This window comes from Phascolarctos cinereus, unplaced genomic scaffold, assembly GCF_003287225.1.
Source record: "Phascolarctos cinereus isolate Bilbo 61053 unplaced genomic scaffold, phaCin_HiC Scaffold_4;HRSCAF=312, whole genome shotgun sequence".
Taxonomy (NCBI): Eukaryota; Metazoa; Chordata; class Mammalia; order Diprotodontia; family Phascolarctidae; genus Phascolarctos; species Phascolarctos cinereus.
Window position 1 is genome coordinate 87692075 of NW_027555847.1, and position 26444 is coordinate 87718518.

Below are 26444 nucleotides of genomic sequence, written 5' to 3' on the forward strand. Positions count from 1 at the left end.
ACAAACAAACAAAAACAACCCAGAATTTATCCAGTCCCACTCATAATCAACTAGAAATTTCCTCTGCAATATCCCTAACAAATGGTCATTCAGCCTTTGCTTGAATATGTCCAGTGCAGTAATGGGAACATATGACCTCCCAAGGCAGCCCATTCCACTTTGGCCCATCTCTGATTGTTGAAAAGTTTTCCCTTAGGTCAAGGAAAAAGGCTTTGGACTCTAGATCGGATAATTATTGTCCAAATCACTCATGAGCAGGGCTTAGAGGGGCCAGTTTCAAAACACCCTAAAAAAGGAAAAGGGAATAGGCTTGGCAAGCTCCAGAGAAAGAATTTGGATGATTAGAAAGGGGGTGGAGATGAGGTGGTATGAGGACAGACTACATGGGAAGGAGGAGCTGGGAGGATGGCATCCCAGAAAGCAATAGGAAGTTATACTGAACAAGATTTGCCTCCCCCAACACCTACACACACACACACACACACACACACACACAGAGTTTCTTCAAGAAGACTGTTTTCCAGGTCAACCATTTCCCCCTTGTTTAGTCCTCATCTTCCTGATATCCAGCATTTCCCAGTGCTGACAACAGTTTCCATGGGGCTAGTATCCCCTCCAGCCAGGGATACTGATATTCTTTCCTTGCCATCAAAAGTTCTATAGGCTGGCCCAAGCCTCCTCTCATAAACTCTTCAGAAGAAAGGAAAAGTCTAAGAGGACTCTAAGGCTCTGATGGCTGATACTGGCTCTGAAGTTCCTGTTTCCAAAAAGCTAATTAGGTTGTTGTTGTCGTTTTGTTTTGGGGTTTTTTGGGGGGGAGGGAGTGGTATTTGGAGGCAATTGAGGTTACATAACTTGCCCAGGGTTACAAAGCTAGTAAGTATCTGAGGCCATATTTGAACTCAGATCCTTCTGACTCCAGGGCTGGTGCTCTATCTATTGTACCACCTCGATGCCCCCACGAATTGTCTGATTCACTGAGAAGTTAAGTGACACCCAAACTATGCTAGAGGTGTACCCACGTTTTCATGGCTCTGAGGTCTGCTCTGTCCCCAATACTCCACAACACTTCTCTCATTGTCTTATTAACAGGATGGAATGGCTAATGTTGGAATATCAGACAGTCTTGGTAGGCAGCCTAGAGAAGGTTTGCCCCCCTCCACCCAATTACCTGTTGATTTACTGGAGTTGGAGTCAAGGGACTTAAGTTTGAATATCGGTTCCATCATTTACTAGCTGTGTGACTTTGGACAAGTCCCTTGACTTCTCTGGACATTAGGTTCTTCATCTTTAAAATATGGGAGTTGAACTAGATTACCTCTGTGGTCTCCTGTGTTGTAGCCCACAATTTGATTTCTCAACAGCACCCACGTCTATCTATACACAATCAATGCATTGACTGTAGAGTTTCTGGTTAAAGATGAGAAAATGTCCTTGATCTGATGTAATAAACAGCATCCCAGGGAGGTCCAATCTTTACCAAATCCACATGGAGTCTTTCTAACTTTATCCATACTAATGAGACCCTACCAACAACTTTTGGACACTCTCATGAAACTTTCATAGGATTGTTGGTAATCTTAAATAAACCTGAATTCTTGAAAAAGCCTATAAGCAAGAGGTCAAAAGAGAGGAGATTAAGATTAGAAGTCCTCTGGGAAGGAAGAATCAGGGTTCTGTCCTCTAACTTCATTTTCTTTTTCTTTCTTTTCTTTAGGCAATTGGGGTTAAGTGACTTGCCCAGGATCACACAGCTAGTAAATGATTGAGATCACATTTGAACTCAGTTCCTACTGACTCTAGAGCTGATGTTCTATCCACTGTACAACCTAGCTGCTCTCTCTGACTTTATTTTCATCAAACAATCAATAAGCATTTATTAAATGTCAGGGACTATGCCAGGTATACAGACACAAATGAAATGGCTCCTGCCTCCAAGGACCTTGTAATTTATAGGGAGAGCCATATGTGCTCATATAATCATATACAAAGTACATATAAGAATACATAAAATAAATACAAGGACATTTTTGGGGAGAGAAACTAACAGCTAGGGGGATCAGGAAAAGCTTTATGTAGAAGGAATTGTTAAGTCAATCTTTGAAGAGAACTAAGAAATAGGTGATGAAGGAGACCATTCTAGCTAAGCATGGAAGACAGTTTGTGCAAAGGTAACAGAGGCAGGAGATGGAATGTTGTGTATGAAGAACAGCAAGAAGGCTTGTTTGACTGGATTGCAGACTAGATAAAGATTTAATATATGATAAGCATGGAAATGTTAATTGGAGTCAGGTTGAGAAGCCTTTAAAATATCAAACAGAGGTGTTTGCATTTGATCTTAGAGCCAACAGGGACCCATTAGAGTTTCTCTGAGGGAGTGACATGTTCAGACCCAGACTTCAGGAAAATCACTGTAGCATCTGTGTGTGGGATGTATTGAAGAAGGGAGTTACTCAAGATTCAGGAAACCAATTAGATGGCTAAGACAATAGTCTGGGCTAGAAGTAATTAGTATAGGATCTAAGGTGGTGGCTATATGAAAGAAGGGGACAGGTTGGAGGGCTAGTACCAAGAAGACTTGGTAACTGGATATGTGAATGAGGGAAAGGAAGGAGTCTAACAGGACTCTAAGACTCTGAACTTGGGTGAGGGAAGGATGGTGGTGATCTCATCAGGGATAAGGAACCATCACAACTCCCTCCTTCAGGAACTGCCAGCATCATTGTCTCACTTGAAAGAGAAAGAGATACCTACTTCTCTGTACAAAAATATTTATAGGCAGCTAGGTGGTGCAGTGGATAGAGCATTGGCCCTGGAATCAGGAGGACTCAAGTTCAAATCCAGCCTCAGACACATAACACTTACTAGCTGTGTGACCCTGGGCAAGTCACTTAGCCCCAATTGCCTCAACAAAAAACAAAACAAACAAACAAAAATATTTAGAGCAGCTCTTTTTGTGGCGGCCAAGATTTGGAAATTGAAGGGATGCCCATCAATTGGGGAATGGCTGAGCAAGTTGTGGTATATTAATGTAATGGAATACTATTGTGCTATAAGAAATGACAAGCAGGCAGACTTCAGAAAAACCTGGGAAGACTTACATAATCTGATGCATAGTGAAGTGAACAGAACCAGGAGAATGTTGTGCACAGTAACAGCAATACTGTTCAATGAAGAACTTCGAATGATTTAGCTATTCTCAGCAATACAATGATCCAAGAAAATCCCAAAAGACTAATGATGAAGCATACTGTCTGCCTCCAGAGAAAGAACTGATATTGTTTGACTACAGACTGAAGCATCCTATTTTTTACCTTCTTTCTTTCATGTACCAAATGACTAATATGAAAATGTTTTATACAATTGCACATGTGTAACCCGTATCTAATTGTGTACTGTCTCAGGGCCCCAGGAGATGCCAGAGGGACCCATTCCTTTTTCTGGAGAATGGATTGTGGAGAAAGAGTACTTGACCTTTAAGTCCTGAAGGCCTCTGTTTAAAGTGGGAGATAGCCCTGGAGAGTTGATTGAGAAAGTAAAGGGGGAGGGGAGAGAGGGAGAAAGGGATAGAATTTGGAACTCAAAACTTTTTTAAAAGTTTTTTTAAAGTGTTTTTAACGTGTAATTGAGGGGAAAAGAAAACATATTTTTTAAAAAAGAAAGAAAAGAAAGTGATGTCCTATAATCAGGATATTCTGAAATCTGAAATTTTGTCTACTGTTTCCTGTTCTTTCTACACATTCTCAGAGCCTTCTTCCAGTGCCATCCTGCCTGGCTCAGTTTATAAACTCACTTACCTTGAGGTAGGAGGGAGTTGAAAAACTACCAGATTTGAAGTCAAAGGACTTGGGTTCAAATCCTGAATCTCCTACAGTAAATGAGACAGTGGACAAGTCCCTTCACCTCTCCAAATCTCAATTTCCCCATTGGTTAAATTAGGGGATTAGAATAGATGATTCTTAAAATTTCTTCCACCTCTAAATTCTATAATTCCAGTGGCATTTACATTTCAAAAGACGTCTGAGCTAGGGCAATGTTCAACCTAGGGAAAAGTAGCTGTGGAATTTTTTTCTTTGTGGGGAAGAAGGAAAGAGAGTTTTGTTTTGTTTTGTTTTGTTTTGGCAGGGGGTCCCTTAAGTTTATAACACACAGGGGCAAATGAGCAAGGCTGGCCTGGTCTGTGACAATCAGTGTAAGGCAACAAGCTCTAAGAACCAGTCTACAGATGCTGGGCTAGAGGAAAAGGGAGAAAACCAGCAAGTTCCTCAAACTCCAGGCCAAATAAATATAAGAGCTTGGGACAGCAACAACCCCAAGGGAAAACCACAATCCTCGTTCTCTCTTGATTGGTGGCTGGGGGCCTCCTCTTTTAGGAAGCACTACTTTTTTTTTTAAGTTAACCGCAAATCCCACTAAGCAAAGTCTATGTGCCTGAGCCCAGCCCCAGGGCCAACCCAGCAGGGACTGAAGTGTTTGCCTCTTTACCCTCTCAATCAACTCTGCTGGCCTATCTTCCACTTTCGACTGAGGCCTTCAGTACTTAAGGACAAGTACTTTCTCCCCACAATCCCATTCTCCAGGAAAGGGAATGAATGGGTCCCTCTGGCGTCTCCTGGAACCCTGAGCAAAGAGGACATTCTCTTCCAAGTCCCCCAGGTGGCGCCAGCACACCATAAAGTTCATCATCAAACCGAGAGCCCAGGGGCAGGATGGACACTGGAGAGAAAATAGGGTCAGCTGACTTGCAAGCCCCTAATGTACCTTGCCCTGGATTGGGGCAGGCCCATTACTCTCCTAGCCCCTCAGATCGCACTAGGTCTTAACAGTCATTGGCTGGAACAGAAATTTGTGAAACACCCAAATGAGCTGAGGAACCTGGTGTGAGGCATATTGCAAGGTTGGGGGACTGGGGAGAGTAGAATTAGCTGCTGTCTAAATTTAAGAATGCACTATGTGTGGTACGGTGGAAAAAGCAGGGCACTTGGAGTCAATAGAAGACCTGGGTTAGAATCCCAGCTCTACCGTTGAAGAGCTGTGTGACTCCAGGCAAGGTCCTTACTTTTCTGACCCTGACCTTCCTCATTGGTCCAATGCCAAGCATTCACCGAGCACTTACGATGTATCAGGCACTGGGCTAAATCCAGGCACTCCAAGGGAAAGAAGTGCAATCCCTGTCCTTGGGAACCGACGTTGCAATGAGGAAGACAGCATGACTAGTTTCATATTAGATACATACAAAATGGATACCAGGTAGCCTCGGAGGGGAAGGCACTAACAGGTGCGGATGGGAGGAAGAAGGCTGGGAAGACCTCTTATGAAAGACAGTATTTGAGATTATTCTTGAAAGAGGCCAGGACTTCTAGGAGGCCAAGGTGAGGAGGGAGAGTATTTTAGGCATGGGAGACAGCTAGCAAAGGAATGGGGATAAGATAGGTGATGGAGCTTACATGAGGTAGGCCAGTATGGCTGGACCATCAAAGTATGTACTAATGACCTCACAGGGCTGCTGTGATTGAACGCACTAAGACGTGGGGAAAGGGCTAGATTTGGAGTCAGGATATGAATTCTAATCTAATTTGGGACAGCTAGATAGCACAGTAAATACAGCACTGGACCTGGAGTCAGGAGAGACCTGAGTTCAAATCCAGTCTAGACATTTATTTGCTGTATGAATCTTGGCAAGTCACTTAACTGCTGTCTACCTCAGTTTCCTCATCTCTAAAATGGGGATGAGGATAATAATAATATGTACTTCCCAGGATTTTTGTGAAGATCAAATGAAATAATATTTGTAATGTGTTTTGCCAATCCTCAAGTACTATATAAACACTAGCTATTTTCTTTATGGCAGGGGTGTTGAGAAAATGTGTGTTGCTAGCTATTATTTTTGCTATTGCTATTGTTGTTACTTTTTACCTATGTGTCCTTAGGTAAGCCACTTTCCTTCTCTTGGCCTCAGTTTCCTCATCTATAAGATGAGAAAACTGAACTACAATATTCATAGTAAGGGGCAGCTAGGTGGAGCAGTGGATAGAGCACCAGCCCTGAACTCAGGAGACCCCAAGTTCAAATCAGGCCACAGACCAAATACTTGACACTTACTAGCTGTGTGACCCTGGGCAAGTCACTTAACCCCAATTGCCTAAAAAAAAACCTACTATAATATTCATAGTAGTAGTTGCTGTGGTAGAAAAAATTGTAAATAGATGTCTATTAATTGGGGGAATGACAAACTGTGGAATAGGAATGTAATAGAATATTACTATGCAGTAAGAAATGACCAATATGAGGAATACTGAATTTCATTGCATAATTGTCGTCAATTTTATGCCATTTTTACAAAAAACGCGGGTGCAAAGCTTTTATGTGAAGCTTTTTGCAAAAAAAAAAAATTGTGCCAATATTACTTTAAAATCATTTATTACTAAACTGCATCACTGGCAGATGAATTGTACAGTTCAGCTAGCACAGGAAGGTGCAAGTCTCACCATATCATGTGATTTACTCATGGCTGCTTTGCCAGCCTGCCCCATCCCCTTGCACCTACGGCTCTTCATTGGGTTGAGTGACAATACCATTAGTACTGCAGCACTCTACGCAAACCACACAAGTTGGCTTTCGGAAATAGACTCACAACGCAGGCGCACTGAAATTTCTAGGCTCGTGTGCTCGCAATGCACAAGAGATAAATGCATATCCCTATGCCACTGGTGAATACATTGCTACTCTGTTTAGCTTTTAAGCCATGTAATGAACAGAATTATACCATGCAATGATTACGCAATGAAAGGTTATGAACCAAATTTTGGACTAGAAAAAAAAAGGTGCGATGATTATACGGTGTGAATTATGCTGGAATGAATTGGTGAAGAGTGAAACTAACAAGTTTGGGACAGCTAGGTGGTGCAGTGGATAGAGCTCTGGCCTTGGAGTCAGGAGAACCTGAGTTCAAATCCAGCCTCGGACACTTGAAACTTACTAGCTGTGTGACCCTGAGCAAGTCACTTAACCCCGACTGCCTCACCAAAAAGAAAAGAAAAAAAGAAATTAACAAGCCCAAGAACACTACACGTAGCTATAACAATATAAATGAAAAAGAACTCTACAGGGAACCAGAGTTTCAAAGCAATTAAGAAATCAATAATAGTTCTGCTTACTTCACTCTGCCACCTATTCAAGATGAGTTTTTCCATGTCTTTGAAATCATCTATTTCCTCTTTTTTACAATATAATAATATTTCATCACATTAATATACCACAACTTATTCAATTATTCCTCTATTGATGGACATCCCTTTAGTTTCCAGTTTCTTACCACCACAAAAAGAGCTGCTATAGATATTTCGATACACAAGTATAGACTTAGCAGTGGTACAGTTTGGTCAAAGAGCAGGTACTGTTTAGTAACTTTTTTACATATAATTCCAAATTACTTTCTGCTGTGAATGGCTGTACCCATTCACAGATTTACCAGCAGTCTATCAATGTGCCTGTTTTTCCATAGTCCCTTCAACATTTGTCACTTTCCTTTTTTGTCATCTTTCCCACTCTGATGGGTAAAAGATGGGATATCAGAATTGCTTTAATTTATATTTCTCTAATTATTAGTAATTTGGAGAATTTTTTTTCACATGGCTATAGACAACCTGAGTTTCTTCCCTTGAGAAGTAGCTGTTCAAATACTTAGGTTATTTATCGACTGGAGAATGGCAAATTTTCTTACAAATTTGAATCAGTCCTTCATATATATTAGATACAAAACCTTTATGAGAGAAACTTGCTACAAGCATTTTCCCCAGTTAATTGTTTCCCTTTTAATCTTAGCTTTGTTATATTTGTGCAAAAAATGTTTTAATTTTATGTAATTAAAATTAATCCTTTTTATCTTCTGTGCTCTCTATTCCTTGTTTGGTCACGAACTTTTCTCCTCTCCATAAATCTGATATGCAATGTTTTTCATATTTCTCTAATTTGTTTATGATGTAATCTTTTATATTTAGCTGTGTTTGGAGCTTATTTTTGTGTAAGGTGTGAGATGTTGGTCTTAATCTAATTTCTTCCATAATGCAGTTCAATTTTCCCAGCATTTTTGTCATATATTAAGTCCTTACCCAATAGCTAAGGTCTTTGTGTCTACTGCACACTAGTATATTCTGATGCATACTAAAACAAGCAGGATCAGAAGAACAATTTATATCATAACATCTATATTATAAAAATGAATAATTTTGAAGACTTTTATGAACTGATGGAGGATAAAATGAGCAGAACCAGGACAATTTATACAATAACAGTGACATTGTAAAAACAACTTTGAAAGTGATAAAAACCATGATGAATACAATGACCATTGTATTAATTATCACATTAACACAATGACCATGATGACAAAGAGAGGACCAACGATGACACATGCTATTTTTTTTATGTGTGTGTATATATAACCATTGAGGGAATTTGTTTTATTTAACTATGCATATTTATTATGAGAAATTTGTTTTTATTTTCTTTTTTTCCCAATGGGGTAGTGGGACTGTAAGAAAATAAATTTGTTAATTTAAAAAAAATAGAGAGGTGGGAGAGATGCTACAGATGTAAAACATCACATGCACTTTAGATGAGATCACTGTTTTGTTACAAGAGACCTCCCATGAAGTAGGAGGAATCTTTAAATGTCTGTAAAAACAAAACACATGAATAAAACTTTAAAAAAAAACCCACCAATAATCATCCTAGAGAACAACAGATAAGGAAATGTATCTCCCCTCTCTTGTCAGAGAGGTAGGGAACTACAAGGAAAAAATTGTGGCTGACATTGTCCCAGGAACAAGTCAGACTTACCATATTTTAGAATGGGAAGTTTAAGGTCATCTAGTCCAACCCCACGATCTTATAGTTGAAGAAAGTTCAAAGAGGTTAGTAAATGGCAAAGTCAGAACTTGAACTTGGGTCCTTTGATTCCAAAACCACCCTTTCCACTGCACCAGCTGCCTTTCAGTTGTTTTTGTTTAACTATTTTTGTTACAAAAAAGAGTTCACCTTTTGGGGGGGGGGATTATTTGCAGAAATGACTGATGTAAAGACAGAAGACATCAATACTTTTTTTTTAAATGAAGGAATTTGAATGGATCACCTCAAAGGTCCCATTTGGATCTATGAGATAGGATTAAGTACTTAATCTCCCTCCCATTCCCATGGCTGGTCTTCTTCTTTGTGAAAATGCACCTATAGATTTAGAACTGCAGGAGAACCAGACCACAGAGATCATAGGATAGATATAACAGTGGAAGAAAAAAGGACAAGTGTTCCCCTGGGGTGATTTGTCTTTCCTTCAATAGTCTCAACCTAACCCCCTCCATTCTGACTTCTCTAAATGGGGCTTCCGGTCCTCGAGCTCCAATCAACTCCCTCCTGGGAGCCAAAAAAAGGATGCCCTGAAGACTTCCTGCCTTTTCTTCAAAGTTCCCACAGGGACCTCTTTTCCTGGCTTTTTTAGGAGCAGGCTAGGGAAAGACATACGGAGAAGTCAATTGGGATTGGGAGGATTGTTATTGAACTCTTAAATCAGATCCAAGGACTATATATTGACTCAGATTTCTTGGTCCCATTCCCCCCAAAGGCTGGGCAGCCCCACTTCCCCTCCCCCAATGTAACACAAAAAAGAGGTTGCAAAGTAAAGCACAGCAGGTCACATCCTTTCCTTTCACCTGCAGATTTTGCCTCTACTTGCCTGAACCAGGGTAATTCTTCCTAAACCAAGCCCAATAATTATTCCATCTTCCCTCATGCCTGCTCCCCTCCCCCACCCCATGCCCCCAAATCCCCAATCCCACTTCTCAGGTGTTCTTTTGGCCCAGGAGCTTGGACAAATGAGCTTTCAGCCCTTTTCAGTAGTTTCCTCCCGCCACAAGGGTCCCCAAGGAATGTCAGCTACAAACAGGTGCACTGGATCACAAGGCCCCATGCAGCTCAGGCTCAAGTTAGGAAGAAGAGTCAGATAGGTAGACTAAAGCTGAGCTCAATCCTCAGAGATGAGCAGAAGTAGGAGAGGGCTTTTCAACCTTCATAGTATACTACTCATCTGGTTCCTTACCTCCCTATTCCAAAGTGAAGTGCCCCAAACAATGAACTCACTAAGATTAAGGCCTGAGTTTGCTCCTCCTATATCCCTAAACTGAGTTCCCTGAGGACTAGGTGTCTATTTGCTGCTCTTTCCTGACAGCCTTTCCTGCTCACTCCACCCAAAGACAAAAACTCCCTTAAAGGGGACAGTCTAGACTAGCTCCCTGGGACTATGAGCTAAACCGGGAAGGGAGGAGAGAGCAAGGCCAGAGTGAGTGTCGGAGAAAACAGGTGGATAAAGGATAACCCTATTAGCATCCTGCCTTAGAAGAGGATGGGGGATTAAAGGAAGAGTCTAGCCTAATCATCTCCAAAATGAGGGAGCTTTAGAGATGTCCATCTTTGGGCGTTCCCACATTGGTTACTCCTCCCCGTTCTAAAAACTTTTTAAAAAGGTGTTCTCACAGTTTCTTCTCATCCAAAGAGTCTTGACCATAGTTAAGTCACAGAGACGGCCTAATTCTTAAGGAAGTACTTTTACATTGGCCTGTAACTAGGCTGGGCTCCCAGGAATGAGCTCATTATTTCCATTTACTCTGTTCATGAGAGTCACTTTTAGCTGTACCCAACTGGGCTTGTCCATCTAGTCTGAGACAGCAAGGCCCTTTGGCACCGTTTGGGCCTAGAGTAAGGCTGAGAGCACTCTGAGCATGGAATGGTTCAGGAAAGAAACACAGGGAGTTAGGAAGAGCAGCAATAAAGACACTGGGCCAATTGATGAGGGGAAGGCAGGCTAGAAAATGAACTTGAAAATCGAAGTCCTGCTGCCTGGGTGCTGACACTACCTAGCACAGACCCCCCTCCAGATCTGCTCCTTCCAGAATTCCATTCCTGCTCCCCAAGCCTTCCTGCCAATGGCTTCCCACCCAGCACAACGGCATCTCTATTGCCTGTAAAAGCCTGTATCTAGTTCATAGGCTGAGCAACAGCCTTGTCACCTCAGTCCACAGGGTAAGTCTTAGAATGTCAGAGCTGGAAAGGACCTAAATGGTCAAAGACCATCCAGTCCAACCCCACCACCACCACCATCACCACCATTTTCCAGAAACATAAGAGAAGTGAGTTGCCCAAGGTAAGTAAATAGCAGAGACAGCACTCCCAGGCTCTACCTACTAAACATAATATACTGCTTCTCCTGATTGCCAAGGTCGAATAATTTTTCCTCAAGCCTGAATTTCAGAAAGGCAGAAACCTTTCACCTCCCCCTCCACATTGTTTCTTCCTCATTATGCTTCAACTCCCATCATACACATCCTGTGTCCAATAACAAAGGCTCTCTTGCCCAGGTGACTTTACAGACATTCAGTGGAAGACCCCCTCCCCCCAAGCCAAACCATTCCCAGGAGACCACAGCCATGTAAATAGGGGTTCAAGCCACAGCTATTTCTTTTCCAGGAAAGGATCCACAGGCATATATCTGGGTATGGAGGTGGAAAACAGGGATGCACAGCCCAGCCTTGGGAAAACGTCAACAATATCCTGATTCCCTGAGCAGCTAAGGTCTGAAGCAGACCAAACAAGGCAGCAAATGAGAGTGTTGAAGGAAAGTTACTTATAGCAGCCTGTCATTAACCTGCCACCCAGCCCAGCCCTGCACTGAAGGTAAATTTAGCTGACTGCCAACCAAGAATAGCCCATGGAGAAACAAGGTCCAGCAGGTCCTATTGCCTACTGCCTTCATAACTCTGCTGAGCAGGCTATTGACACCACTACTTCAATAGAACTAATGATTTTTTGGACCATAAAGGCTTTTCCAACTATTTCAAAGATTTGGGGGGAAAATAGGTTTGGGGGCAGGACAGAACCAGGCCTAGATATTCTCCAGTTTGGAATAGGGTTCAAATCATGTCACCTTCCTATTCTTGGCGCCTTAGATCTCCATTCCTGACCCATACATACCCATACATACACTGCCTCTCACAGTGCCCTGCGGAGTGGAAAAAGACTTAAACTCCCCTCTCTACAATGTATTTAAATGTATTAAAGACCCCAAGTCATAGGGTCAGTATCATATCCACACTCTATCCCTTTAGGGATGAAGACTCTTCTCCTGCCCTTACCTCATGTATGATCCATCTTACAGGAAACTCAGCCATCAGACCTCCCTACCCAGTTTCAACAATTTCTCATTCATAGAATCATCTCTATACCTCTGACAGGTGGTCATCCAGCTTTGATTTGAAGACCTACAGTAGTAAATTCAGTACCTTCTAAAGCAGTCCATTTTATTTTTGAACACTCTGTTAGAAAGTTTTCTTTAAATCAGGCTGAAATCTGCCTTCCTGCAACCTGCATCTATAACTTCTATTTCTGCTCTCTGGGGCCAAGTAGCCAAGTCCAAGTCCCTATTTCCCATTACAACTCTTCAAATTCTCAAAAGCGGTTTATCCTATTTCCCTTAAGCCTTCTCTTCCCCAGGCTACACAGCTCTGCTTCCTTCAACTGACCCTTGAGGGGTCTGGTCTTCAGTTCCTTCACCACTCTGGCTGCCCTGCCCTGGACGTAATCCCACATATTTCCTAAAATAAGAATTAACTACTTTTATTCCCTATATCAGGGAGCTGTAATGAAAGCCCTTTGCAATTCCTTGGAGGTATCAAATACCTAACAAGGCCAGAGACACTCCTGAGGAGCACATGAATCAGACAAAAAACGTAATTGGGTAATATTTAACAAAGTAAAAATATAATAAAACACAAATGTCAGTATGCGGTTTTCTAAGTCAGTAAGCACCTGCAGGTCTCCGTTTCTGAGTTTGACATCACTGCCCTATCAACTACAGAAATGAGCTATTACACTTTTATAACCATAACAAGGCCTTCCCAGTTTTATTTTTTTATCATAGTCCTATGAGGAAGACAGGGTGAGATAATTCTCATTTTACACAATGGGAAACTGAGGCTCAGAGATGAGAAGTAACTTGTCCAGGGTCACATGACCAGAAGAAAGTGGTTGTAAGTTCTGGCTAGTTTCAACATTTATGTTTTTTCCCTTAGGACCCATACCATGACACGTGATGTCATTGTAATCCGAGATTCTCCGATCACTATCACCCTTCCTAGAAGTGAGATTACTGCAGTCCTTGCATCACTACAGTATTGCACCCTTAGGACGCTCTCTCACCCTCAATACCATACTTTCTTTCCACAGTACCTGGCACAAAGGGGCATTAACCCACGGCACATTTGCACTTTAACATTCTTAAGTCTCTCCCTACTCTAGTCCATCCTCCACTCTGTCAATTTGATCTTCCTAAATACCATCTGACCACCCTACTCAATGAACTCCAGCAGTATCCTATCAACTCTAGGATTTAAAAAAAAAATCCTGTTTGGCTTTTAAAGCCCTTTATAACCTGGCTTCTCCTTACAGCTATCTCACATCTCCATGCAATCCAGTGACTGGCTTCCTTGCTCTTTCTTCTCAATACTTTTCCTCCTCATCTACTTCAAATCTCAGCTCAAGTCCCACCTTCTGAAAGCCTTTCCTAGTCTTCCTTAATCTTAGTCTCTTTCCTCTGAAACTATCCCTAATTTATGCCGTATTTTGTGTGCACATGGTTTATTTGCATGTTGTCTTTCCCCTTAGTTTGATGGCTGGGACTTTTTTCTTTGTACACCCCCCCCCCAGCACTTAGCAGTGTGTGGCATATAGTAGACACTTAATGTTTATTGTTGGTGACTGTCACTTTTCATTCTCATTTCTTCATGTGTCCATATGTTATCCTCCCTAAAGGGCTGGATTCCTTAAAGGCAGGGATCATTCACTCACCAAACCTAGCAGAGTACTGTGTAGAACACATTTTAACTCGTTGAATGAACGCAAATTGAGGGCACCTGGCAGTCTTGACACTTCCAAAGCTTCTGTTGAGCTGACTGTAGGAACTCTTACAATTACAAGTGAACATCTCCAACCCTCAGATCAATTTTTAACTGAGGCAGAAACCAATCTAAATGCAGACACCCAGCAGCTTCCCTGATAGAGTAACTTGTTACAGAATCCCAACTCTACTTAATTTCTCTGCCTGGATAACCACGGACAAGTCATTTTTCCCCTCTCCCAGAAAGAAGTATCCTCATTTGTAAAAGAAGGGGTCTGGACTCACTTTCAACTTTCAATCCTATAAACTGACTGGTCATTTATTCAAACTGGCCCTTCAGGAAGTTCTTTATGTTTCATCTGCCTCCCCTGAGAAGTTGTCCACTTTAGGCTAAAAAATCCATAAAACATCATGCTACAAGTGTTACCAATACTTATTTGGCCTCTAGAATGCACAGAACACTTCAATCCCTCATTAAAACAATAATGAAATTTCACAATTGTGATTAAGCCTTCACCTTTGCTTCTCCTATATTTTCTTTACAGATAACCAGGAGAGAAACCTCCCTAAGACTCCAGAGAAAGAGGGATCTTTGCCTAATAGCCCTTTCCTCAAGGTTGAGAACTTGGGCTGCACAGAGAGCTTGAGCCTACAACTTGACCACAATCAGATCTTTCCATACCCAAATTAAGTACAAGCTACTCACTTCCACTTCCATGCCTGCCACAGGATGAATTCTAGAAGAGAGCAGCAACACAGCCAGATTAACACCTCTCTTTCCCTAGCTCAAGATGCTATAAAATTGTATGGGTGCTGGCCCACCCCATCCTACTGATGTGACTGATTGGTCTTGGCATTGGCTGCTTCTATTGTTGAATGGAGAAAAAAAGATCTGACAAGGCGAGGTGCCCAGATGGAACAGCTCAGGCCAGCAGGATTATAGTAAAGTACACTGTTTTTATTTAGTCTGATATGTTTCTATACAGAATGCAGAAAACACATCTTCTTAAAATCATATGTAAGGAAATAAACACACATCAGTTGTTGGTGAACACTTTTTAATAAGATCTGCTCTCCACGTTACAGTGCCTGATGGCTGACAAGAGGCAGCCCTGGTGCAAACGGGAAGGAGGTTGGCTGAAACAGCATTATTATTATTATTCTGTTCACTGCCCCTTCGCCTCCAGTTTCTATGGTGACAGGTAGAGCCAGGCCTGCCCCATCTGCGCATGGCTGGGATGGAATGGTGGGGTTGCTGGGGCAACGGGGCTACTTGGAAGGCCTTTCACTCAAACAACTTGCTCTGGGGCTTTTGAAATGTTATTTATTTTTGCAAGGGGCCACATAATGTCTGCTGGAGTCTACAATGGGTAACTGGACCAAATCTGGCCCCTACATGTGTGCTACCTAACTCTTGTGCTGGGAACATCCCCAGCCCATAGGGCTCACTCAAGATATGACCCAACACTGCACAAAATGTGCCTTGATCTACTGGGCTCCCTTCATGAGATCCTTTGCCTCCAAAATGCTTCTGGAAGAAGGGCCAGGTCCCTAGAGTCCCTTTTTCCTGTGAGGGGATCAAGGAATCAACCTCACAGCTCCCACTGGGTTAAGTTGGTGAGCGACATAATAAACACAGATTTAGGAACTGCCCAGCTCAAACACAGGTGTAACATCACTAGCTTCCAGTCAGAAAAATCTCTTTAAGAAAAACACAGTAGAAAATGTCCCCATGGCAAACGAAGAGGTGAAGGCCAATGACCCACCCAGCCATCCTTCAGGGGCAGCCCACAAACATACTTTGCAAAACAGTCAATATGGCTTAAAAGTGTCTGTTGGGTGTGCAAAGTGAGCTGGAGTCTGCGCACCCCCCCATCAAGGAAGGGAAACATTATTGCAAAGGATTTTCCTCCCTAAAATGTACCAAAAATAGCTTTCAAATGGCCAAGAAGGTCATGCTTAAACAATTTAGTCTAAAAGGAGAGAGAGAGAGAGAGAGAGAGAGAGAGAGAGAGAGAGAGAGAGAGAGAGAGAGAAAGTGAGCAGGCACCTCCAGAGTGCCTCAAGTCACAGGACAAAGACAAGTTAAGTTCATCCTAAAAAGGCAAGAAACCCAGACATGGTTCTAGAATCAAAACAACAACAGAAAAAAGTCAGAATGTGAAAAGCAATCAGTCCCATGGAATCAACCCTAAGAAGCTAAGCTCATACAAACTGCTGTAAGCATTACCATTTTTAATCTTTTTTTATAATAAAACAATTTGAGACTGTATCAAAAATTTAGTAAAAAAATTAGATTTTGAGAGTCCACCGATTTTTACTATGAACTATATTGCTGGCACTTTTCTTCCCAATCACCAGACAGCTTTCAGCATGTTGGAGTCCAGAAACCTGGGGATGGGAGGGCCAGAACAAAGGAATGAGATGCTGTCAGAACACAACTGCCAAGAATTTGAGAGTAAGGAAATAGCATCACACTACATAAAAATATTGCATCTTCACCAAAACATCCCCCACTGAGTGTTTCAAAAACCACATTTTTCTTTAAGATAAAAAAAAAAAGGAAAAAAAAGAAAAGAAAGAAAAAAAGAAGTCAATGCGGTCTAAAACTACCTCATCATTTCCAGGAGTTGCCTTACTTCCTGGTGGCCTATTTTCACCACCAGAAGCGCCAGGGTCACCAGGAGCAGGTCACCAGCACCTCTGCTGCCTCTCATAGTTATATTTCCATCCAACAACTAATGCCCCTTAAAGCTTGCCTAGAGCACACAGGGAGGATTGTCTGGCCCCGTAAAGTAACTTCTGACTATCCAGCACCAGTACCAGGGGAGAGTCAGGGAAGGGCTAGGTCAGCAGGTCTGCGAGCTCACTCACATGAAGTGCCCAGAGTTCTTCCTACAATCCACAAAGATGCCCCAAATCAGTCTCTGGCTTAACCGAGGAACAAAGTTTACATTGTGTGAAAAAATAGGATTCCTTTGATAAAAAATACTGTCCCTTGGTCTTCTCTAACTAGTTTTGAAACACCCTGGGAGCTTATTTTTAGCAAAGCAGGGCCCCCTCCCCCACCCCACAGCCCCACCCAAAAACTATACATACAAGTTTAGGTAAACAGCAGATTAAATGTAAAAATGTAACATTAACTTCTGAAAGTCCTTTGATTTTAATCTTTAGGCTACTTTTTCCATGTTACATCCTGCAGCTAGACACACGTGAATAGAAGGAAAAAAACCAAAACAACAGTACAGTTAGTGTTAAAGGCAAACAGAGTACACCAGGGATGGAATGCCCAGCCCAGTGTCATCTGTGAGTCCATCCATCCATTCATTCCATGTTCTGTGCCCATTGGTGCTTTCAGAAGCTGGCCATCAGAAATACTCATTGGAGAATTCTCTATAAACAAACAAAAGCTGTTAGGCAAAAAGAAAAGAAAAGAAAAGAAAGAAAAAAAAAAAGAAAAAAGAAAAAAAAAATTTTTTTAAGTTCCCCAAAGTTCACCAGGCCACTTTGGAGTAGTGTAAAAGAACCAGAGAGGGAGGGTTTTTTCAGGCCCTGTATGTGGGTGTGTGTTTGGGGTCAAGTGTTGATTTCTGGTTGGCAATGAACTGTGTGGGCCATCAATCCCTATCAACAACACTGGTATGGATCTCCAGGCCCCTTCCCTCAAAGCCCAAGACTTGCTGTTAAGGAGGAACATATGGAGGTGGTGACCTGTAAGGGGTCATGTTCTTCGGGCGTGAGCCTTTTCCCTCCATAGGGGCTGTGAAGGGTGGGGGGGGCTGATAGGGAGGTGCATTAGGGTCTTCATCCCTCAAGGGGGTATACTCTCCAATAGTATCCTGGTTCAATGGGGTGGTCTCTGGCATGTTCTGGTTTGGATATTCTGGAGGGGGGAGAGGAGCCTTTTCCTCTTGTAGGATCAGAGGCATGCTAGAGGAAGGGGGTGGCTTAGAGTCATCCAGTTCATCAGCAAAGATGATTGGCACACCTTTTTTGATGAAAGTTGCTTGGTCTTCAATTGTGAGCTTTCCTTTCCTTTTCTTTCGGTAACAGATCATAGCAATGATACCAGCAATGAGCAGGATAGCAGCCACCACCACAGCAGGAATGACTGTATGGAGATAGACATCATCCTCACTGCTCTTCTCAGGGTCTTTCTCAGTCACAACTGTAGGGGGAGCTTCTGAAGGGATTCTTCTGTCTGCTGTTACAGGAATAAACTGGATGTGTCTACAGCTGCCTGATCCTGTCACAGAAATGCTCACAGCCTTGAACTCGGGCTCCAAAGTATTAGAGAAAACATGACGAGGTTTTCCATCATCCTCTGAGATTCTCCTGCTCAACCCTCGGATCTGTTCCTTGGGGCAGGGATCCAGAGGCAGGGTATTATTTGTCCACTCGACCACAATGGAGCCCTTTGTGATATTCTGCAAGGTGATGGTACTGCTGTTGCGGTCCCCAAAGGCAAGAGCCAGTTTCTTAACCAACATGATTTTTTTATGAATGTCATTGACCACTGAAGCAGGGTCACCAGTGAATTTTGCCTTAAATTTGGCTGGAGACTTATCTCCCTGTGGACGCTTGTGTACGTGGATTTCAAAGGCATCCACAGCTGAGAGGCCCCCCTTATCTGTAGCATGCATGAAGTACTCATGCTTGCCCAGGTGACTGCTGTCAGGCAGCCCATACATCAGCTGACTGTTGCTATTAAATTGGACCCAGGACTTCTCCCCTACCATCTGCTGCTCCCTGAGCTTCAGAGTCAGCTTCAGCTTATCTGTAGTCGTGTCCTCCTCATCATAGAACGTATCCAAGGGGATTTTCACCTCAAAGTAAGTGCCCACCCATGCATCCACCCTATCAATGTGGTTTTTCAGTGAGGGGGGCTTGTTGGGTTCACCCCCCCGAGTGGTGCCACTTGTTGTGGTCCGGGTTCGAGTTGGTGGGGAAGCCGTTTCCAATCTGGTGAGAGGTGCTTTGGTTGTGACCCTGGGCACTGGCCTGGAAGTTCGTGGTTTTTTGGTAGGCCTTCGGGTTGTAGCTGTTGAGGAGTCTGTGGTTGAAGGCGTGGCTGGTTTCAAAGTAGTTATTCTTGGTTTCTTAGTAGTAGTGGTAGGAGGTGTAACAACAGCAGTGGGTTCTATGTACCCTGGAATTGTTGTTGGCCTAATCTGGCCAGGGACTGTAGTACCTGTATCTGATACTCTGGTAGGCTGAATTGGTCCTAGGGTTGGGGTCTGGACAATGGCACCTCGTGTTCGAATAGTAACTGCTGGTTTTCCAGGGACAGGATCTCGTACTGGAGGAGCTACAGTTTCTGTAGGAGGTGCAATGGCTGGAGAGGTGGGTGTAGGAACAATCCTAGATGGTGGTTCTTGGAGAGCAGTTGTAGGGGGTCCAATGGCAGTGACTGGTGTGGGTGTTGCATTAATCTGTCTCCTTATCCGTTTTGGAAAATGAGGTTTCTTATTAGCAATGTGCCAGCCTACAACAGGATAGCCAAGCTGAGCAGACATTGTGCCTTCTTTAGCTGGAGTTTCCACACTGCTAATATTAGGGACACTGTTTTGGTTTAAAGAACAACCTAGCTTCCACGACAGTAAGGCTCCATTTTCTACTACTTTTTTTGCATTTCCTGGGCCAGCCATGAAGGCTGACATGTCAAAGAGTCTGTTATTTACAACTGGAACCAGTTTCATATTATGTAGTTCTACTTCCGAAAAACTTTTCATCCTGTTTAAGAGCTCGACCCTCTGCTTTGGTGTCATTTTTGTGAGATCAGCATCCAAAATTACAGTCAGGATAGTCACTGGCTCATCCGCACCACACACAAATGGAGCAGCTTCATTAACATCTTGGGATGCCACTCTTACTGACTGTGGCTCACTGTGATCTTCAGGATATACTTCAATGGAGAAAACATTCATAGCTTGGGGCACGTAACTTCCATTAGGTGCCAGGTGCATGGCATTGACAGAAATGTAATGTACACCTTTGTCTGTATCAAGGGGAAGACCTTCTAGCATACGGCTCTCTGGGTCCCAGTGCAGCCATGAGGGCAAAACTTCTTTCCCAGCTTCTGACATCTAGGAAAAAGACAAGTAAACAGCAAGTTAATTTTGCCATTCAACTGCATTAGGAAAGATTAAAAACAATTAATAAAATTTAAATCTAGGTTTAAATTCAAATATAACAGGCCTTTTACTGGAGATGCAAACTCCCATGTAATTAAGGGTTTACCAAGCTTTACTGTGGCTCAATCATGAGGCAGAGGGGCTTCCTGAATGGGTTTTCACTTTAAAATGTTCCATTCTAAGTTAATAATGGATGCCTCCATCTGGGGTATCTCAGGAGCTAGAAAGGCAGAGCATTGGCAATCTGTCCTGTTTAAGTCACAAGAGGATGAGTAAAAGGTGAGTACTGTCATTTGCTTGCTTATTTCCTAAACACGAGAACATGAATAGGTATCTATAGAGGCAGTGGAGAAAAGCAATAAGCATGGGCCTTGGGACTTCTTTTCATAGGGCACTTGAAAAGATAACCAAAAAAGCAACTGTATGTTTCTGTCAAGCTACTTCTGTTCCTACTGGTGTATAAATTTACAAACTCTGAAAGTCTTTGTTTTTTCAGGCATACACAATGTCTTGGCATACATACATTTAATAATTCAAGGATCTGAGGGTTTTGTCAGCATAGGCACTCCATCTACGCTGATCATCACCTCTCTGAGACCTAGTAAACTGTCTTTGAGAGTTGCTACAGCTGAAAAATTCATCACTCTGGGGGTGACCTCTCTGAAGATAGTGAAGCTGGTCTTTGGACAACAGCAAGTCTAGGCCCAGATGGCTTAAACACATGGATATTTAAATGGAACTAACTGGTAGGCCAGCTGCTAAGACTCCAGGTCATTTTTCTCATCTGTACATACTTGGGAACATTCCTGCAGGTTACCCGATAGAGAACACAAAGCAAAAGTTCAGGTTTGTTCTGAATCTTAATCAAGCAAAAGACTGTCTCCTACCAACAGTCTGAAACATGGGAGTCTCTAAAGTTTTCTGTTTCTTCAAAGCCCCAGAACTGAAAGGGGCCTTAGAGGCCAACAAGTTCATCCTGTACCTGAACCAGAATCTCCTCTACAACATCCCTAACAAGTAGACACCAAGTTCATGTTGGAAGACTTTTGGTTAAGGTCACTTATATCGAATATTCACACACACTAATATTAACAATGCCATCTGGGGGCACCTAGATGGCACAGTGGATACAGCACCGGACCTGGAGTCAGGAGGACCTCAGTTCAAATCCAGCCTCAGACGCATAATACTTCCTAGCTGGGTGACTCTGGGCAAGTCACTTAACTCCAACTGCCTCACTAAAAATAAACAATGCCATTCAAAGGCTGTTCACTCTGTTTTTTGACAACTCTACCATCTGCCATTCTCCCCTATCAACCCACTGCTCCTGGGTCTACCCTTTGACTCACAAAAGCACAACTCTGATCTCATATGGCAGCCATTTAAATACCTAAAGACCAACTGTTCTCTTCACCAAGTTACACTGCATCAGGGCCTTCAACAGATCATTGCAAAGTTTAATCTGGAGTCTCTATCTTACCAATGTTCTTCCTAAAATCTGGCTAGCATACCTGATACTAAGATATGGTATAAAGGGGGCAGAGTACAGCAAGACACCAATCTCCTCTCGTTCTAAAGACTATGTTTTTCAGTGCAACTTCAGACTGCCCTAATTTTTTTGCTTACCATATCATGCTGTTGATCCTCTTGAACCTGCACTAAATCAATCAACTAGCAATTTTAAAACTCTATACCAGGCATCATGCTAGGAGCTAGGGATAAAAAGACAATTAAACAATCTCTTGTTGTCAAGGGGCTGACATTCTATCAGGATAGAAACAAGTACACATATGTTGTTGCTGTTCGGTTGTTTCTGTCATGTCCAACTCTTCGTGACCCTATTTGGGATATTCTCAGTAAAGATACTGGCATGATTTGCCATTTTCTTCTCCAGCTCATTTAATAGATGAGGAAACTGAGGTAAACAGAGTTAAGTGACTTGCCCAGGGTCACACAGCTAGTAAATGTCTAAAGCTAGATTTGAACTCAGGAAGATGAGTCTTCCTGATTCTAGGTCTGGTACTCTATCCACTGCACCACCTTGCTGCCCATGTTTACATATAGGTATGTAAAAAAAATAGATTTTTTTAAAATACTAGGAAATTTTGAGGGATAGAGGCACTAGCAACTGGGGGAATCAGGAAATAAATGATGAAAGAGGGAGCATTTTGAGCTGAGCTTTGAAGGAAACTCCAAGCATCTGAGACTAAAATTTCCAAATCTTTTTAAGAGAACTGTTATTTAGCCATATCACATTACCCCCATTTTGCCAATATTGTATTTATGAAGTTGATTTTTAAGCCTATTTTAAGTATATTTATTCCTATTAAATTTTATTTTATATTTAGCCCTAGTTATAGCCTGTTAAGGCATTTTTGGCACATATTGTCATCTAACACATCACCTATCTCCCTTCTAGTTTTGCATCATTTTGCACATTTTATAAGCATTTTATTTAAGCCTTCATCAAAATAACTGAAAACAGACCAGGGCTAAATAAATACTCCTAGGGTACTCTACCAGAAATTTACTTTGGTGTTTATATCAACCCATCAATGGTTGCTACCTGGATCTGATCATTCAATCAATTCTGAATCCACTTAATTGTAACTCACTTCTCTCTACCTTGTCCACAAAGGACAGCATTGGAGATTTTGCCAAATGTTTTATTAGGTAAATTAGATTTTAGTCAACTTACACAGCTACCACCCTTGTTCGAAGGCCTTCATTACCTCTTGCCTGGATAACAAAAGAATTCTAAGTGATTTTCCTGATTCCAGTTTCTTCCCTACTCCAATTCCTTCTCTACTCAGCTGCCAAAACGAATTTCCTTAATGTTGAGTCAACAAGCATTTATTAAATGCCTACAATACGGCAAGTACTGTGCTTAAGTGCTAAAGTGTAGGTCATCTCCCCACTCAATCAATCCCAATGGTTTCCTTACAGTCTCTAGGATCAGAAAGAACCTGATCCTTTTCTATCTTTTCCTTCTTTTAACATTATTCTCCTCTATCCATTCCTGCAGTCTAGTAATACTTAACAACTTCTTGTTTCTCATACATCCTCATCTCCCAAGTGTATGTCTAGAATACTAATGTTCTCTTTTTTCACCTCTTCGAATGCCTGTTTTCCTTCAAGACTCAGCCCATCTTTCAAGAAGTCTTTCCCAGTACCCTCGGATGTTAGTGTCTTATCCACCAAAGCTACCTTGTAGCTATTCAATTTTCTCCCCATCAGAATATAATAATGGCAGAGATGGCTTCTTTTTTTTCCCATGTTATCTCCAGTGTTTGGCCCGGTGCCTGACAGTAGATGCTTAATAAAATGATGGTTACATTTAAACCAATTCCCCAGATCTTCCAGTCAAGTTGTTTGTTTTGTTTGTCCAGATATTCCTCATCAGTGTGGGGGAATTCACAATGCAAAAATGCCTTCCCCTCTGTCAAGGATGGTGGACAATTCTTCTGTACCTCAGAGCTGTCTGAGATTCTGAGAGACCCCAAGTGCCTTGCCCTTGAGCACATAACCAGTATCAGAAGCTGAATCTGAACCCAAGTTCTCCTGATTCTAAGATCAGCTGTCTACATCTATTATAACACACTGCCACCTTAGCCTAGTTTTTTTTTTTAAATCAGTCTGGTAATCCTGTCAAAAAAAAGAAAATGAGGTTAGTCTGTCATAACTTGCTATCTACAGACGAAGCACATTGACTTTGACATCAGTGCCTCCCTTTTTCAGATGTTCACAAATATGTTTAATAATATATCATAGAATGTTGCTGGCAATCAAAGTCAAGCTCACTATCCTAACAACCTGCAGATTCCATATTCTTCTGTTTTTTTGAAAATTGAAACATTTGTGCTACAAATGTCTAGCGTCAGACATCCCTCAAACCCACATACACTCTATATCTAATGACAGATACCAGCCTGAAGTATACATAGTTTTATTCATCATAAATATAGGTGGAACATGCAACTTCAGTCCTAGAAATTGTAATGAGAAAAATGATTTGCAAATCATAAAGGGCTATATAAATGTGAGCTATTATTTGGATCATTTTCTAGGAAAAATAACTTTAGAAAGCCTCTAATTTAACAAGAACCACCACAACCACCTCTATTTATATAGTGCCTTAGGTTAACAAGACATTTCTTAAGAGGTAAGTAATGCTATTATTTTCCCTACTTTATAAATATGGAAATGAAGGGTCAAAGGAGTGAAATCACTTGTTTATGGTCACACAGCTACCTCGTAAGTGGCTGAGCTGGGATTCAAACCCAGGTTTTCTGACTCTGAATCCTGTGTTTTGTTTTGTTTTGTTTTATTCTACCAGACTGCCTTTTAGAATGACTAGTTAAGTCTCAAGATTAATACTCTTTCCAGCCTATACCTGATCCTCCAGTTATTAATGCTCTCCTCCCAAAATCATTTTGTATTTATATGTGTACATGTTTTATCTTCCAGTAGAATTGCAAGGTCCTTGAAGGCAAATGCTATTTAATTTTTATCTTTGTGTCTCCAGTATCTATCATATAATGTGCACCTAATAAATGTTTGTTGAATTGTCTTGCCACTCTTCCATCCTAAGTTGGTTCAAGCATACCACTTCAATTTTTAAGTTTCAAATTAATAACTCAAAACAATATAGGGCCAGGACAGACCCTTGAGATACTCCACTAGAAACCAAGTAAGGGAACATAATAAAAAAATACCACCTGGAAGAAGCAGTGTGGTATAGTAGATGGAGAGGTGACCTTGGAGTCAGGACAACCTGGTTTCAAGTCACTAGCTTGAGATATACTAGCCATAAGCATGGCTCAGCCTCTCATTTAACCTTGCTCTTTAAGACCATAGGCTGCAGAACATCATCTACAATGGTAGAGTTCCATTGCTCTGGAGATCCTTACACCGAGGAACTCCAAGATCCATTTCTTCTCTATACACACTCACACAAAAGACAACACTATCATCACGTGGAGGTATGACAAGGCAGAAATAAAAAGACTCTTGTGAGGATGCTAAAGATGGGAGACCAAGTCAATATGTATAAATATCTGTGTGATACCACCTCTTATATATTCACCATGAGTTTGCAGATTGAGTGCCCAGAGAGAGGATGACTGCACTTCAATTCTAGAGGTAATCCTGTGAGGCTCTATTTCTCTTATTCCTCCTTCTACTACTACTATTATTATATATGGTTCAAGAGCCTCCATCAATGTATTTCTCAATAACCAATAACTCAATCGGCCAGTAAACATAATTAGCTCGGAGCAAAGGCCTTTAAGATGACATAGTACAAAAATGATTATAAAATATTCTCCTCATAAACCGGAGTGCATTCTCCACAAATATATACCATGTCTATGAAAGAGTGGGCACCAACTTAAAATGTAATGATAATGAGGCAGATGTGTATGTAGAATACATGCATGTCAAGGCAACTCAATATCTGATATTTCAGAGCCTAGAAGCATGTTCTTCAGGGTCCTCACACAGGTCCCGTCCTCCCCCCAGTTCAGCACTGTTCTATTCAGGCCTGACTGTCTTCTCTGCTTCCAGAGGTCACAGTCCTTGAAGCTGTTCCTTCCCTCCAGTGATTATCTCTGTATCTGTCTCTGCTCTCCTCTAGATACAGTGTCTCCTAATGGTTAAGCAGCTTCTCTTCAAAGCTATATGAGCAGTGTAAATCTAACATCTGCTGAAATTCATTCTAGAATTAGCTATTTAAAAACCCCAGAGATATAGCTAATTTGTTTGCTCAGCTATCGGCATTTTCCCCTCCTTGACCTAGAGTTATCTGTTCCTCAAATAGATCAGGGATACACACATCTTTTAACAGTTAGCTTAGCATCTCCTTAACACCTTGTGATTATATTCTGGGCCTTCAATGATCACAGCAATGGAGTTGAGGGAATCAAAGGATCCCAGTTTAGAGCTGGAAGGGACCATTGGCTCAGAGGCCCTCCAGTCCAATCCCCTTTATTTTACAGAGGAGAAACAGACACAGAGAAGTGAAGTGATCCGCCCCAAGTAAAATGTCTGTGGCAAGACTTGAACTCCTAGCACTCTATTCACTGGGGTAGGGGAAGGGGAAGGGAGAGGAGGGCATGCATCCCCCCTTATACTTGCTTTCTTGACCAAACTTTAGCGCACTATAAAGCAAATGTCATCTCTCTCTCCCCTTCAGGGAACTTACAGAAAAGGAAACAAATCTGAATTCTGAGAAAACTTTTAATAACACTGCTCCATAGTATATTTTGACTTTGTAATCTTGGGCTTCCTACTCCCTTAAAACTCATGTTTCTCCAGATACTGAGATGGAAATGGGTTTCGATAATCTAATGCAAATTTATAATTGAGCT

General features: G+C 41.8%; 1 protein-coding gene across 6 annotated transcripts in view; it reads right to left on the bottom strand.

Annotated features, from left to right (window-relative positions):
- Positions 1-14879: 14879 nt before the first annotated feature.
- The window catches only part of DAG1 (dystroglycan 1), a 92295-nt gene continuing 80730 nt past the window's right edge, over positions 14880-26444 (bottom strand). For 5 of the 6 annotated variants that reach the window (XM_020998943.2, XM_020998944.2, XM_020998945.2 and 2 more), the window contains one exon: positions 17242-20028. In XM_020998943.2, coding sequence (XP_020854602.1) covers positions 17626-20028 — 2403 coding nt within the window. In that variant the 3' untranslated portion in view covers positions 17242-17625. Of the gene's footprint in view, positions 20029-26444 lie in introns of all 6 variants that reach the window. The other variant, XM_078152379.1, reaches the window with a different exon arrangement.